We start from the raw sequence: 14,287 nt of genomic DNA, 5'->3' as shown, positions 1-14,287 counted from the left end.
TGGCTTCAAATGGGCTGTGTGGCTGGTCACCGGTTTTCCGTCTCCCATTTCTGTGAGTATGGTTTCTTGTGTGTTCCAGTCTTCCTTCTCTCTGTTTAGTCTCCTCCTCCGGCCTTGGCTGCTTACCAACTGAGGTGCTGTGGCCGGGGGCGGGGTATAGAGGAGGACGGACCCAAGTGCATCCCGGGAGCAGCTAAAGCTTTAACTGCGTGGTGCCCATGGATCCAGATCCAGCTATACCCCCAAGGTCAACCCTGTGGACCCTATGGACTTTGTAGAAACAGAGATAACAAAGGTAAGTTCTTACCATATCTCTTGTTTTAAGAGAACCCCCACTTCACCACACTAAGCTGTTATTCTGTATTTGTACTTCATAACTGTATATTCCTGATGACCTACTGTGACCTCCACAATATAGCAAACTGTTCATATTCAGTGTTATCTGGTTTTGTCATATAAAGGTTTTCATTTGACTCACACAGTTTAGCATCATTCATACTTTCAATTAGTAATGGTTGTATATTTAATGATCTATAATAATCTTTGGCTGTTGTATCTCATAGTACATAACATTACTGTAGAGTTAGAACTATAAGTAATTGATTGATCTCTGTTAATAGATTGTGGAGACTCCAGGAGTCACAGTTCCAGAAGAAGTTCACCAGAGTCAGATCGTCAAGTACATTCCAGATCTGGGTCATTTGACAGCCGCGAAAGAGCACCTGAAAGAGAGCGATACGAACATGAGAGGGAGCGTGAGAAGGACCGAGAGCGTGAGAGGAGAGATGTAAGACAGCGAGATTGGGACAGAGAAGCTGATAAAGACTGGCCAAGAAATAGAGAGCGAGATCGAATACGAGACCGGGAGAGAGAAAGGGACAGGGAAAGGGACAGGAGGAGAGACTTTGAAAGGGAAAGAGAAAAATTGATCCCTGATAATATAGAAAAAGAGCGAGTCAGACTTCTAGATGTCCCATCAATAGTAGAGCAAAAACGTAGTGACCCAAAAGAGAGAGACACTGACAAAGTGCATGATAACACCAATCGGAACGTCTCTAACATGGAGAGAATAGAGAAAGACACAGAAAGCCTTCAAGATCTGATCACTAGCCGGAAAGCAGAAAAAGCTGAAAGTTTTGATGGTAAGTTGAAATATAAATCTTTTATTACTTACTTAAAAGTAATGTGTATTTTGCTTAATTGTTTCTTTTTGGTTTGGGGAAACTTCTCTAGTCTGCTGTATTGGATGCGTGGTATATTTTTCTAAATTAAGAACGTTGACCTTTATCGTGTCGACGCTGATGAAATGTTAACATCATTGGAATGTTGACAAAATATCCTTGGTGGTATAGTGGTGACTTACCTTGTAAGATTAGTCTGGCAACTCCACCAGTGGTGTAGGGTAGTTTACGGCAGTACTTTTGGCTAATCCTAACCTCCCCTCCCATAGCCTAACCCTTCTTACCCTAATGCCTAACCCTTCTCCCGTAGCCTAACCCTCTGCTGCTGGGCCGTACGGAATGTTGACATTTCACATGTTGACATGTTCAAGGTTGACATTTCTACGATGCCGACATAACTATCGACATTATGGCTACATCCCGCTGTATCACCAATTATATGGAGTTTATTTTTATCATGTTTGCCTCTAGGATGGAGAATGGGAATTCCTCTTTGCACACTCCTGGTGCTTGGTCAGTTCCAAACCCAGGCTGGGGGTGTATGTGTTCCATGCTTTTACAAAATGTGTCACTTTGTCTTTCAGCCATGGGGAGCTACAAAGAACCATGGGATATAGCCTGTGTTGGAGGAGTCTGGGCACTAAAAAGTAAATTTTTAAGAGAGCTCAGGCTCCTCCTTTTTTATAGGCAGTTTTCTCATTCTTTTTTTTTTCAGTGCCCTTTGTGTCTCCTCTGCATTATCTTTCTGCCTGATATACTTTATCAGCCAGGTTTTCATTTAGGCTGTATTCCCGTGTTAGTGTTAAAAATAACTTTTCATTATAAGAAAGCTATTCAGTTAGACTGCATATCTAGCGTTACAATCACTTTTTCATTTAAAACATCTCTTCAGTTAGGCTGACATTTGTTTCATGAGTTAGTGTTAGAAATGCTGTTTTTTTTACACTGCATTTTGTTGTTGCCTTTTTTGTTTATCTGCACAGCCTCCCTAACTGTCCACTTTGGTCTCCTCTATGGTATGTCTTTTCATGTTTAATACAAGAGTACCATGTTTGTTAATGGAAATTCCTCCAAAGCTGTCTCAGAGAAAAAATAGTTGGTGCTCATGTCCAGGGCACACTCTGTGATTTCTGTGAAGACCCCTTTTTGAAAACCCTATCCTGGAGCCAGCGAGGCCCTGTCTCAGGCCATGTTGGAACTGGCCAAGCTACTGATTCTATCCAGAACGTCCACTTCAGATCACAGTTCAGCGAGACCTTCCAATACTCTGCCTTAGACAGTTGTGGAGCTTCCCTGGGTGCAAGGTTTGTCTCACCTCAGTTCAGGGCCTGGTTCAAGTTTTTTCAGTCTCTAAAACTGATGCTGGAACCTATGGCTCCCCAATGTCCACCTAAACAAACATCCTCTGCCTACTCCACTTCAGTCAGGATACAAATTGGACTCTGAAGATTCCTCACCAGCTGAGGATAATTTTCAGCAGGACTTGTGCTGAAGTCCACGGTGCTCAACAAGGATTCCGATGGCAAGGTACTTGCTGGTCAAAATTAATATCTCTGCGGCCGCCTTTAACTCTTTCTTGCCATCCACGACTCCTAAGCCTAAAGGTCACCCTTTTTGGTGCTATGGTTCTTATGGATGGCCACATTCCAGTTTTCCTTTTGAGAGCAAGGTGGTTCTTCCTGTGGTGGAAAAGCAAAGTTTAGACAGTCCTGGGCTGGTCACAAGGCTGCTCTCATGCCCGTGGAAAAACAATTTGCATGATGGGCTATACTCCCTCCTGGGGGCTCCTCCAGCGTTGAGGCCATTTTCAATTGTATTGCGTGGAATGGTGTGGTGGAGGACAACATCGGAAACTTTGGTACGAGGTATTGTAAAAAGGGGCTATGCTCTGACATTCCATGGGTCTCCTCCCAGACGTTTCTACTTCAGGGTCCATAGGGGGTCCACAGGGTTGACCTTGGGGTATAGGTTGGGAACCAAATCCGGGCACCACGCAGTTAAAGCTTTTAGCTCCCAGGATGCACTTGGGTCCACTCTCCCTATAACCCCACCCCCAGCCAGAGGCACCTCAGTTTAAATTGTGCCCGGCCGGAGTCGGGTCACCGTTTAGTGCAGTGGGGAGCTGATTAACAGCTCCTAAGCTTTATTTTTTCTAAGTACAGAGTTTTTTTATTTTTACTTTGGACTTTCAGAGCGGCAGCGTCGGACTGTCCATAGGACGTCTAAGCTGCCGCTCCGTCACCCCGCCGGCGCTGAGACGCCAGTACAGATCTGGGGATCTCAGCGGGACCCCAGAGTCTGTACTAGCCGGACTCTGCGGGCGCTCAGGACTGCTGCCGGATCTACGGGGAGCAGGTAAGGTCGCGGATCACCGCTTGCGGTGATCCGCGCATTTAATATGCAGTCCTGTGCCTCCGGTCTCCGGGGACAGACCGGAGGCGCCGGCAGTGGCGGCGGGCCCCCCATACCCCGTGTGTCCACTAGACCACCAGGGACTTACTGATCGGCGCTGGGAGCCGGCGTCCCGGGAGGTTAATAGCCGGCCAGGGGAGGAAGCTTTCCCTGTTACAGCGGCTCCTCCCCTCAGCTCAGCGCGCCTTTCAGTATTATAGTCTGGCGTCGCTGAGCTGCTTCCTCCGCGGGCCACGCTTCTTCTGAGGTCTCCAGCGGCCATTTTCTTGTGGTGCAGCAGCAGAGCTCCGGAGATGGCAGTGAGTCCAGTCCCCCTACGTACCTCACCATCAGGTCAGTGTACACAGCGCTGTAGCCTTCCCAGACACTGAATCTGGGTAAGTTGAATGCAGTGTAATAGTGCAGTATATTATATGACATGTTTATGTATATATGTATATATCTGCATGGTATGTGACTTATGCTAGTGCTGACTGTCTGTATTTAATTCTCTCACCTGTCAGTGTATATCTATCCCTTTTCCTTATCTGCCCTAATACAGCTGTACTTAGGGTGGTTCTGAGACCTCACATTTATATACTCGTTGATATTTGTGAGGTTTGTCACATACTGTTGCGTGCTGCACGTTGCCACATTTTCGTTGGAACTGTGTGTTGCATACACTGAAAATGGGTCCCTGCGGCTAATTTTAGCATCAGTCAGGACCAGTATAGCACTGCTTGATATTTCCGCCAAGATTGGTCCGATATGTTTGACCAGGAGATAGAGCGTTATACTGCACCCATTTTTGCTATCCTGCAAGTCATGTGCTGCAGGTGTTAGTGCGGAGGATTTGTTTCATAAAGGGTTCTGTGTGTGGCGTCATCTGGTGCCGGCCCCTTTCACGACCCCCTTGGGAGGTTTGTTTTCTCGGGATCCTCTCAATTGCGGATCGCCGGGTGGGCCCAATTGTTGTACCTCACCTGGGGGTTACTTAACCATAATGCCCTTTTCATCTCAGGGTATCTCGCAGTTTCTTGCACTCTTCCCCTGTGACACAGACTACTGCTCCCTGCAGGGGTTTTTCGCAGTATATGAAATCCCCCTGGTGCCACCATAGTCTGTCATTCCCCTTGCAGGGATTCCCACGGTCACCCTGGGTGGATGTCGTTTTCTACGAAACGCAAATTGGCGTGGTTGACGCCCTGTGGTTACTTCCCAGTTGGCTCTGCGTGAACTGGATACTGTTTTGGGCTCTTTCCCTCTTACACGGGGGGAAGCCTATTTCAAGTATTATTATCCCTGCTTTGGGCTGGTGGCAGGTCCATTCTGGTTAGAGTGAATGTTGACCTGCACCTGTATCATACACCCTCAGTATTGCGTGCCTTCTGGTTCCCTGTTGCTGACTAGCGGGGGGATCGCATGGCGGGACTCTGGCTGTTGTCAGTTATGAGGTATTACAACAGTGTTTGGCCTCCTGTCCCAAATTCCCTGAGGGTCATCACGAGCCCCTCATGGGGTGGATGGGCGTGTTACTCGTCAGGTGGCAGTACAAATTTCCCGCCTTCAGCTATGCCCACTACAGGGCCTCAGACTAAGTCTATTAAGTCTTTTTGTCCTCTGGGTCAGCCTAAAGGTCTGTTTCTTCAACCGAGCAGGCCTGGACTGCCAGCCGATCCTGCTTCTGAACCTACGGATATATCGTCAGCATGACGAGACAGGCCTACCACTGGGAGATGGCGATTTTCTCAGTTCGCCCGGTACTAGTGTCTAGTTGCCGCGGCTACGTGGGTAGGAGGGTACGCCCTCTCTTTGCTCAGGCGGCCGATTTCCATGTGGTACGCAGGCCCTTATTCGGACCCGAACAGGGCCTTACGAATCCAGAAAGCTATACAGTTGTTGGGGTAAGCGGAGCTAATTGGGCCATCCCCACTTTCTCAGCGAGGGACTGGTTGTTCTGCTTTCTTTCTGGTGCGGTGGCTGAATGGTCCTCTTTGGCCTATTCTCTGTCTAAATTCCCTGAACCAGTTCCTAAAGCTACCTGCGCTCAGGAGGCAATCCCTATGCTCCATCATACTATGTTTGGAACCTGGGGACTTTATGGTATCACTGGATATACAAGACGCGTGCCTACGGGCACTTACAGAGACCTTGCCTCAGCATGGACTGAGGTTTGCTGTATCACAGCACTTACGGTTTTCGGGCTCTGCCTGTTGGGACTGTTCTCAGCCCCACAGGGGTTTACCAGCGTTTTGGATTTTCTGACAGTTCTTCTGTTCAGTATATCCCAATGCTCCTGTACCTGGATGGCCTCCTGCTCTTAGCAGGATCACCGGGGTACTTTACAGCCGGGTCAGGTTGACTGTGGCTTCTTCAGGGTGCAGAAGTTTAATCAATGGGGAAAAGTCCTCCCTGCATCCCTCTCTGGGTATTCTTCACCTAGGAGCCCTGCTGGATTCTCAGAATCTGAGAATTCTTCTGGCGTAAGACGGCATCTCCACTCTTCCATTTGGAGTACATGGATGTCTGCGCAGTCGACATATGTCTTTGCACTCTGGGATGCATAGTCCACTATTCAGTGTCTGCCTTTGGAAGGGTGGAATGGGCTCAGTTCCATTCCAGGCTTTTCCATAATTGGCTTATCTCCAGATGGAACAAGTTTTTTTCTGTCTGATCACTGTTCAAATGATGCTGCTCTCCCCGGAGGCAAGTCTGTCCCTTTTCGGGTGACTATGACCATCTCGTCCAGGGTATTCTTTGCTAAGGACAGTGTCTGTCTGGTACGCATCCATTTCAGTGCAATTGGATGTCTGTCGATTCCACCCTGTCAATTAACTTGTTGGAACTTTAGCCTGTCTTGGGCCTTCACTCTGGCATAGCCCTTGTTTCCCGGTGAACCTGAAAAAGTTCAGTCCGACGGGGTCAGAACAGTGGCTTCCTTTTTAGCAATACTGTTCGTTGGGTGGCAATGTCAGGTATGTCATACTTTCGGACATTGTCTGAGGGTCTCCTCCTGACCATCTCGACAGTGTTCATTTCAGGTGCTCTCCATTGGGAAGCGGGAGTCCTCAGCCGTTACGACGTGCATCCCGGGGACTAGTCTCTTCCCCAAGAGAGGTTTCATCTCCTGGTGAGCAGGGGGGGGGGCCCTCCTGAGGTGACACTCATGGCCTTCTGACTCTATCACACTATGGTGTTACAGTCCAACTCTGGGGATTCTGAAGCAACCTTCAGTGACTCTTTGTCGGTGAAGGGGTTCTTCCAATTTGCGTACCTGTGTTCTCCAGTCTCCATTCTTCCTCGAGGGAAGTGTTTCAATCGAGACAGAGATGCTTTCCTGCTGGTGGCTCCTGATTGCCCCAGATGTCAGGGGTACTTGGTTTTTCGGAGTTTCTCCATCGATACTCCATTCCTGATGCTTCACTACCCAGACCTGTTGTCTCAGGGTCCTGGGGTTTGCCTTGGACCTGGGTCGTTTGTCTTTGACTACGTCCCTACAGTGGTCTTACGGCTTCCATGGCTTTGTCATCGTTGGAATGATTGGAGCACATGGATCAGCTTTTGCTGGGACCTACCACAAACTGTCGCAGCCATAATTCTTATGGTATTATACCTATCGATACGATCCTCTGGTGTCCAGGATTTCCAGATATTCTGGCATTCCTTCCGGCTGGCTTGGGTTTCACCCTCGGCCTGGCCTTCCTGACAGTGCAGATCTCTACACTCAGTATGATTAGGTTATGGAATTGCTCCGCTCTGATATCCAGTTCATCCTTTGGAGTGTTTTCTGGATTATGCCTCCATTTGTCCTCCCTAGGGACTCCTTGGGAGTTAGGAGTGGTTCTTCGTTAACTCCGGGGAAAGTTAATGGAACCGCTGGTTGTGATAGCCATTACATGGTCTATTGCTTTGGCTTTCTCTCTTTCTATCAGGGAGTTTATATCAACCAGGTGAGTGTCGGAATTGGGAGCGTTCTCATGTGGCTCCCTCTTCTGGAGGGCATCTTGTCAGGGTGTGAGTTGCTTTCACCCTGTGTTTCTTCTTAGTGATTTTCAGGTTCCATATTATTCTGGAACTTATGGTGCGGCCATTCAGTCCCCAGTCCTCTCGGCTGGTGTGGCCTCATTGACTGTGGTCCGGCCTCTGTGGATTTATGTGATCCATTCAAGTTCCTGACGGAAATCGGACTCCTTATTGGTGGTCTGAGATTTCTGGTTTTAACAGGAAAGGATGGCCGGCCTATGGCCATATGTTGGCTGGACGGCCTCGTATGTCGTCTTCAGGGGCCTACCCATGGGTAGGCCTTTCTGTTGTTGCTGCTTGTTTTTTCTCGGGCCATGTAACCCTCGTGGGTGGCTCGCTGTGGCGCCTTGGCTGTTTTGCCTTGCTAGGTGGCCACGTGGTCTTCTGTCCACACCTTTTTCCGTCTCCCATTTCTGTGAGTATGGTTATCGAGTGTTCCAGTTTTCTCTCTCTTTTTTTTTTTCTCCTCCTCCTCCGGCCTTTGGCTACTTACAAACTGAGGTGCCTCTGGCTGGGGGTGGGGTTATAGGGAGAGTGGACCCAAGTGCATCCTGGGAGCTAAAAGCTTTAACTGCGTGGTGCCCGGATTTGGTTCCCAACCTATACCCCAAGGTCAACCCTGTGGACCCTATGGACTTTGTAGAAACAGAGATAACAAAGGTAAGTTCTTACCATATCTCTTGTTTTTTTCACCACAGGTCTACCTTGCGACCCTTCCAGGTAGCCCTGGAAGGTTGCATTATGTCTCTGGAATTATTTCTCCTGTGCCACTACTTCAAAGTGGAACCATCTTTTACTCCAACCTCTTCCTAGTAGGAAAGCCGAATGGCTTCTTCTGTCTGACCCTGAACCTAAAATCACTGAATGTTCATCTCAGCTCCTACGTTCAAGATTGAGTTCTTCAGGTCCATTATGTATGCTCTGGAACTCTGAGATTTTCTTGTGTCCCTGAATGTGAAAGCCGCTTATTTACACTTTCCGAGTTGGGAGGGACATCAGTGTTTCCTATGCTTTCCCGTTTTCTCAGATAACTTCCAACTTGCACCTTACTGATTGGGTTGTCAATGGCTACACGAAATTTCACCAAAGTAATGTCTGTGATGGCAGCCGACATGCGGCTTCGGGAGATACGCATAATGCCTTATCTGGACTATCTTCTGATTGCAGAAGAAGCCATGTGCGAAGTGTGCAGGATTCTTATGTGGGCGTCACGGTTCCTACCAGCTCTACATTCCGGGGGTCGACAACTGGGAGGCCAACTACCTAAGCCATCAAGGTATTCTTCTCTGAAAATGGTCTCTTTACCCGGAGGTCTTTCAACAACTAGTGGACCGCTGGGGGTTATCCATTAATAGATCCGATTGTGTACCGTCTGAACTACATGCTGCCTCGTGATGTCTTCCGAACCCACGATCCATGGCCTTTTGTGGTAGTTACTTAAACCTTGCATCTTCTGCCTCAGGTCATCCGCACACTAAAACAAAAATGTGGAATGGCCATCCTGGTGGCTCCAAATTAGCTGCACAGGTTGTGGTATGCTGACCTCAAGAGCATACTGGTGGCTCGCCGTTGGCGCTTACCCCTTCTACTTGAAGAAGCCGGTTTCAGCCAAGGCTTGTTCTTCAGAAACAGAATCCAGAAGTGTTTAGATTTTCTTTTCTACAAGCAGGATTGCATATAGGCCTCTGTCTGTCTTCACTGAAGTTCCAGGTTTCAGCCCTTTTTGGTTTATTTTCAGAGGCATATAGTGGCCCTCTTGGAGGTGCAGGCTTTTCTGCAGAGGGTATTTCACATCCAGCCTCCCCTTATTCTATCATTTGCACCCTGGGATTTGGTCTTGGTGCTCAGGGGATATTCAACCGCCCTTCTTTGAGCCTTTGGACTTGGTGGACCTTATATGGCTTATGTGGAAGACCGTTATACTTTTGGCCATATACTCGGCCTTACCAGTCTTTGTCTCACAGATCTCCTTTTACGGATATTTCACCCAGACCAGGTAGTCCTGTGGACTACTCATTTTTCTTTTGAAAATAGTTTCTTATTTTCATATCATTTCTGTGAAGGATCAAGGGGACGTAGTATGGGCTCTAACGCATTTATGTGGACAGGTCTTCGGAAATACTGTATGTTGCACAGACTCTCTGTGCTTTAGTCTGTTGTCAAATGGGGTTGAACAGAAGAAAAAGATTGCTGCACTAGTGTAATTTAATTATTTAATTGCTTATAATGACTTGGAGACCCCATATAATCCAATGAAGTACTGTACATATATTCAGAAAATTACAATAGTACATTCACTATGTTGGGGGTGCAACCTACTGACAACTAATGATTAACACTAATTGAAAGGACAGAACAGAGTTGTCTTTGATTGTGGCGCACTGAAATTGAACAGGGTTGGTCTGCCTCCAAACAAACAATAGCAGTTTTGGATCAGGGGGGCTTTCTTTAGTGTGCCCCAAGGCTGAAAGAAAACAAGATTTTGGTTGTGGCGCTCCAGGTAGGCTGAACCTCATTTTTGTGTGCCAGGTTTTGTTCTCCTCCCCTGTAATTTTTTTCTTTGAGCTTTTGCTAGTAAACGGCTTGCCTTGTGGATGGTATAGGAGGGGAGGAGGAGGAGCCTGAGTAGTCTCAAAAGTTTACATTTTAGTGCCAAGACACCTCCAGCACCAGCTATACTCCATGGTTTCTCCAGTGTCCCCCATGGCCTCAGAGAAACAGATTTATCAGTTAAAAAACTAAATCTTTTTTCTAATATGTACTCTAATGTACTGATGGCAACTGTCAGTTTCCCTTATCACCTTGAAGATTACACTCCTATAATAAAGATTTTGCTGAATTACATTAAACATGTCTGAGCAAGGAGTTTGTCTACATTAATGTGTGCTCTGCAACGCATTCGGTATGCAATACCGCCGGCCGCATGACCGGCAGTTCGAATCTCGGCAGCGTCAGGCCGACAGAGGAACAGATCGCGGCAGCCCGACAGCGCTGGAAATCCCGATCGTCCCCAGGTAAGTACTAACTAACCTAATTCTTCCCTCCCCCCCTGCAAGTGCCTAAACCTATCCCACCCCCTTCCCCGCTTCCTAAACTTAAGTCCCACGTGGAGGGGTGCCTAACTCTAACCTCCCCCTGGGGGTGCCTAACCCTATCCCTCCCTCCCCCTTGCCTAACCATCTGGGGGGGGGGGGGTGCCTAACCCTACATCTCCCCCGGGATCCTTAAACCTAACCCTCCACCCCACATCCCCTCCCAACCCCACCCCTCTGCAGCTGGTCGCTCGCGGCGCCCGGCATCCCTTCGATTGGGATGCCGGGTGCCGGTCTCCCGACGTAGGGGTAATGACAGCCTCTAGATTTTAGACGCCTGTCATTTAACCCTAGCCGGGATTGTGGAGTCAGGAAGCCAGCGGTCAGTATTGTGGCCGCTGACTTCCTAAACGTATACCCTCTGCAACTTCTGTTGTTTAATCAGTAAGGTCCCTCAGGCAAGTTAGATTTAGGATTTTTTAGTTTGTCCCATTACTTTTGGCCCCTTAAAAAGTGGGAGGCACATATAGAAACCGTTGTAATTCCTACACCGTTCACCTGATTTGGATGTAATAACCCTCAAATTAAATCTGAAAGTCTGCAGTTAAAGCACATCTTGTTTGTTTCATTTCAAAGCCATTGTGGTGGTGAATAGAGGCCAAAATATGAAAATTCTGTCAATGTCCCAATATTTATGCACCTGACTGTAGGTGCTGCTGGAAAGCGAATGCTTGCAGCCATCCATCAGTGACCTCTCTTTATGCATCTACAGGTGCAGAAGAGGAATTTTCCAAACTTGAAGATGTTCAGTCTGGTGACTCTGGGGCTGGGGAAGAGTATGAGCCAATCAGTGATGATGAGCTTGATGAGATTCTAGCGGATTCAGCTGAAAAGAAGGAAGACCAGCAGGATGATGAAAAGATATCCGGTAACTGTACTACTACACAACTTTATAACTTTAAGTTATATGTTAAAACAGGCTCTGTCAGTATATTGTATTGAACTAAATAATTCAATAGTTTTCATTTTAGTGATGAAGTTGAATCCTAAACATGTGTTTTGTTTGCGCAGATCCTTTGGATGTAATTGATGTAGATTGGTCTAGTTTGATGCCTAAGCAGATGAAGGAACCACGGGAATCTGGCGCTGCTCTCTTAAAATTCACACCTGCTGCTGTGTTACTGCGGGTTGGCATTTCAAGACGTCTAGCAGGACCTGACCTATTCCGCAAGGTTAAAGACACTTGCCAACAAGCTATAGAAAAGCCTAATGGTATGTGTCTTTATTTAATGTGGTGTAGTGGTAATAACCCTACTATACTTTCATGTAGTAACTTGCACATGCAGTTAGGTAAAGTGTACTCAATGTATTGTTTTATGTTTTACAACAGTCCTTCTATTTGTAAAAGAAAGCATTGTATACAATTGTTGTAAATTGTCCAGTTAATGTTCCTAACTCAATAGTCTTACAGCGTTGTGTACTGTAATGTTTGCAGGTACTAAAGAATTAAAACATATATTTTTTCTTTTTTTAATTACGTGATTTTCAAACACTAAAGTCATGCTTGTAGACTGATATGAAAAACAAACTGTATGTTGTGGCGCTGGGATGTGCCGCTGCCAAACTGGTTGGGATAGTTACCGTGCTTTTTTTTGTTGATGGGTACTGTGGTGTTGATCAGCCACACTACAACTACCTACAAAGAAAGCCATGCTGCATTAGATCTTGAAAGAGGTTTTGTTTTATTGGTTCTGTCGCCCTCTCTAAGGATTGTGGTGCACACACACAGGCCACCTTTTACTTTGACCATTCCTAAACTATGTAAAATACACAATCATTTATTAAGATATTAATGTTTTGTTTCATTTATTGTTCAGTATAATTAAGTGTGTATTTCCCAACCACTAGTGGATTGTATAAACCAATTAAACCAAATCATAATTTAGGGAACATCATTTTGTTAATGAGATCAGTTAAGTTGACTGTTCAGTTTTCTTCAGTAGCTGTTTCTTTCTTTGAAATTGCCACTTGCTGTCTTAGAAAGTGTGACTTTTTATGGTCCTACTGTCATACACACAAGCATGTATGTGCAAGGTCATACCATTAAAGAAGACTCGATCTTCTAGTGACTTAAATGAATTGTGTACAAAATGATTTGTACAACGATCAGGTTGTGCTCTGAGTTACACGCTTACGTATACCCAGGGCCGGATCCAGGTGTCTGAGCACCCTGTGCTGGCCCTGTACGCTGAGCCCTGCAATTGAAATTGGGGGCAAACCGAATTTGGGGGCGTGGCCTCACTATCGTAGGCCACACCCCCTAAGTGATGTTGTTTGGAGGCGTGCCCGCATGGCACGCCTCCAAATAATGTCAGGCTGGGTGTGTAGCCCAGCCATCCGTCACTGGCTGGGCTTCCCCAGCCCTCTCCCATTAGTGAATGGGTGCAGCACGCATGCGTGCTGCATCCATTCACACTCCGGGGGTCCGGCACCAGCGCTAAGATGCGGCGGTGGGGGTTCCCAACCTCCCGGTTTGACCACCCGCGGGCCACTTCGGCTCACGGGTAGAGCAGCGGTGGACAGTATTGTCCCGCTAAAATCGGGATATTGGGGAGGGGTGCGCCCTCTCTGGGTTGCGCCCCTGTTTGACACTTACGAAACGCACTGGTCGAACACCCTAGAGCCGACCCTGCTTTTACCATACTCGTATTGACTTTATTTTTACTTTTTTGCAAATCTGTTTTGCACTTCAGCAATTAATTTGTACATATGTTCTTGTAGAAGCTGAAAATTTGTTTGAACATGAGCTGGGAGCATTGAACATGGCTGCACTGTTAAGAAGGCAAGAGCGAGCCGGCTTACTGAGTAATCTTGGACCATGCTGTAAAGCTCTGTGTTCTAGAAGAGACTTGGCTATCCGCAAGCAACTTGTTCAAAATGAGAAGGTAACTATATCAGTTGATTTCCTTTTCCCATTACCCCATTGCGGTTTATTATATATGTTGTAATACATTTGCTTACCTTTTTTGCTATATGAATTATACAGTGCAATGATCAGTAAAAATGTGTCCATTTAAAAGTAGCAACTTGTTTCATGTTTCTTCCTTCTTCCAGGGAACTGTGAAACAGACTTACTCCAATCCTCCGTTAGTTGACAGCGAACTTCTGAGGTTAAGTTTACGTCTTTTTAAACGAAAGACATCAGGATTAAGCCAGGAAAAGGCAGATTGCAAACTTACTATACCAAGCAAACAGACTGAACCTTGTGCCTCTTAAATCCGGAAATGACTTATGTATAACCATAAATCTATGACCTTTTGTTTTGCAAAAAACTGTGCCACCATTTGTTTTTAGATTTCTTTATTGTTTCATGGTTCTTTCTTGTAAAGTAAAAGATATACATGTTTTATAATAATATTGGTTTTTCTTATTTTATTTGGAAAATGCAAATAATATTTTGGTTGTGGATATTTAAATAATTTGGATGGTACATCAGTTGTTGGTTGGTCACTGTGTCTTTGGAGAGAGAGAAAGTACCAACCAATCGGCTCCTAACTAATTTTTCTAGCACAGCCTGTAAAGTTATACAGACATACAGAATAACAGCAAAATAATATAACATTGATCTAAAAGGCCCTACTGCAATACTGCTTTGTTTTA

The 14,287-nt window shown here is 46.3% G+C and overlaps 1 protein-coding gene across 5 annotated transcripts in view; it reads left to right on the top strand.

Moving 5' to 3' along the window:
* ZC3H13 (zinc finger CCCH-type containing 13) overlaps window positions 1-14,042 on the top strand; it is a 67,652-nt gene extending 53,610 nt beyond the window's left edge. For all 5 annotated transcript variants that reach the window (XM_088442956.1, XM_088442859.1, XM_088442860.1 and 2 more), the window contains 5 exons: window positions 621-1,142; window positions 11,400-11,555; window positions 11,699-11,899; window positions 13,409-13,572; window positions 13,742-14,042. In XM_088442956.1, the coding sequence (XP_088299082.1) occupies window positions 621-1,142; window positions 11,400-11,555; window positions 11,699-11,899; window positions 13,409-13,572; window positions 13,742-13,903 (1,205 nt within the window). In that variant the 3' untranslated portion in view covers window positions 13,904-14,042. The remainder of the gene's footprint in view (window positions 1-620; window positions 1,143-11,399; window positions 11,556-11,698; window positions 11,900-13,408; window positions 13,573-13,741) is intronic.
* The last annotated feature ends 245 nt before the right edge of the window (window positions 14,043-14,287 follow it).

This window comes from Taudactylus pleione, unplaced genomic scaffold (assembly GCF_031769625.1).
Source record: "Taudactylus pleione unplaced genomic scaffold, aTauple2 ptg000005l, whole genome shotgun sequence".
In the NCBI taxonomy this organism is placed as follows: domain Eukaryota; kingdom Metazoa; phylum Chordata; class Amphibia; order Anura; family Myobatrachidae; genus Taudactylus; species Taudactylus pleione.
The sequence above is the reverse complement of the archived record's forward strand: the minus strand, read 5'-3'. Positions and strand labels throughout refer to the sequence as shown.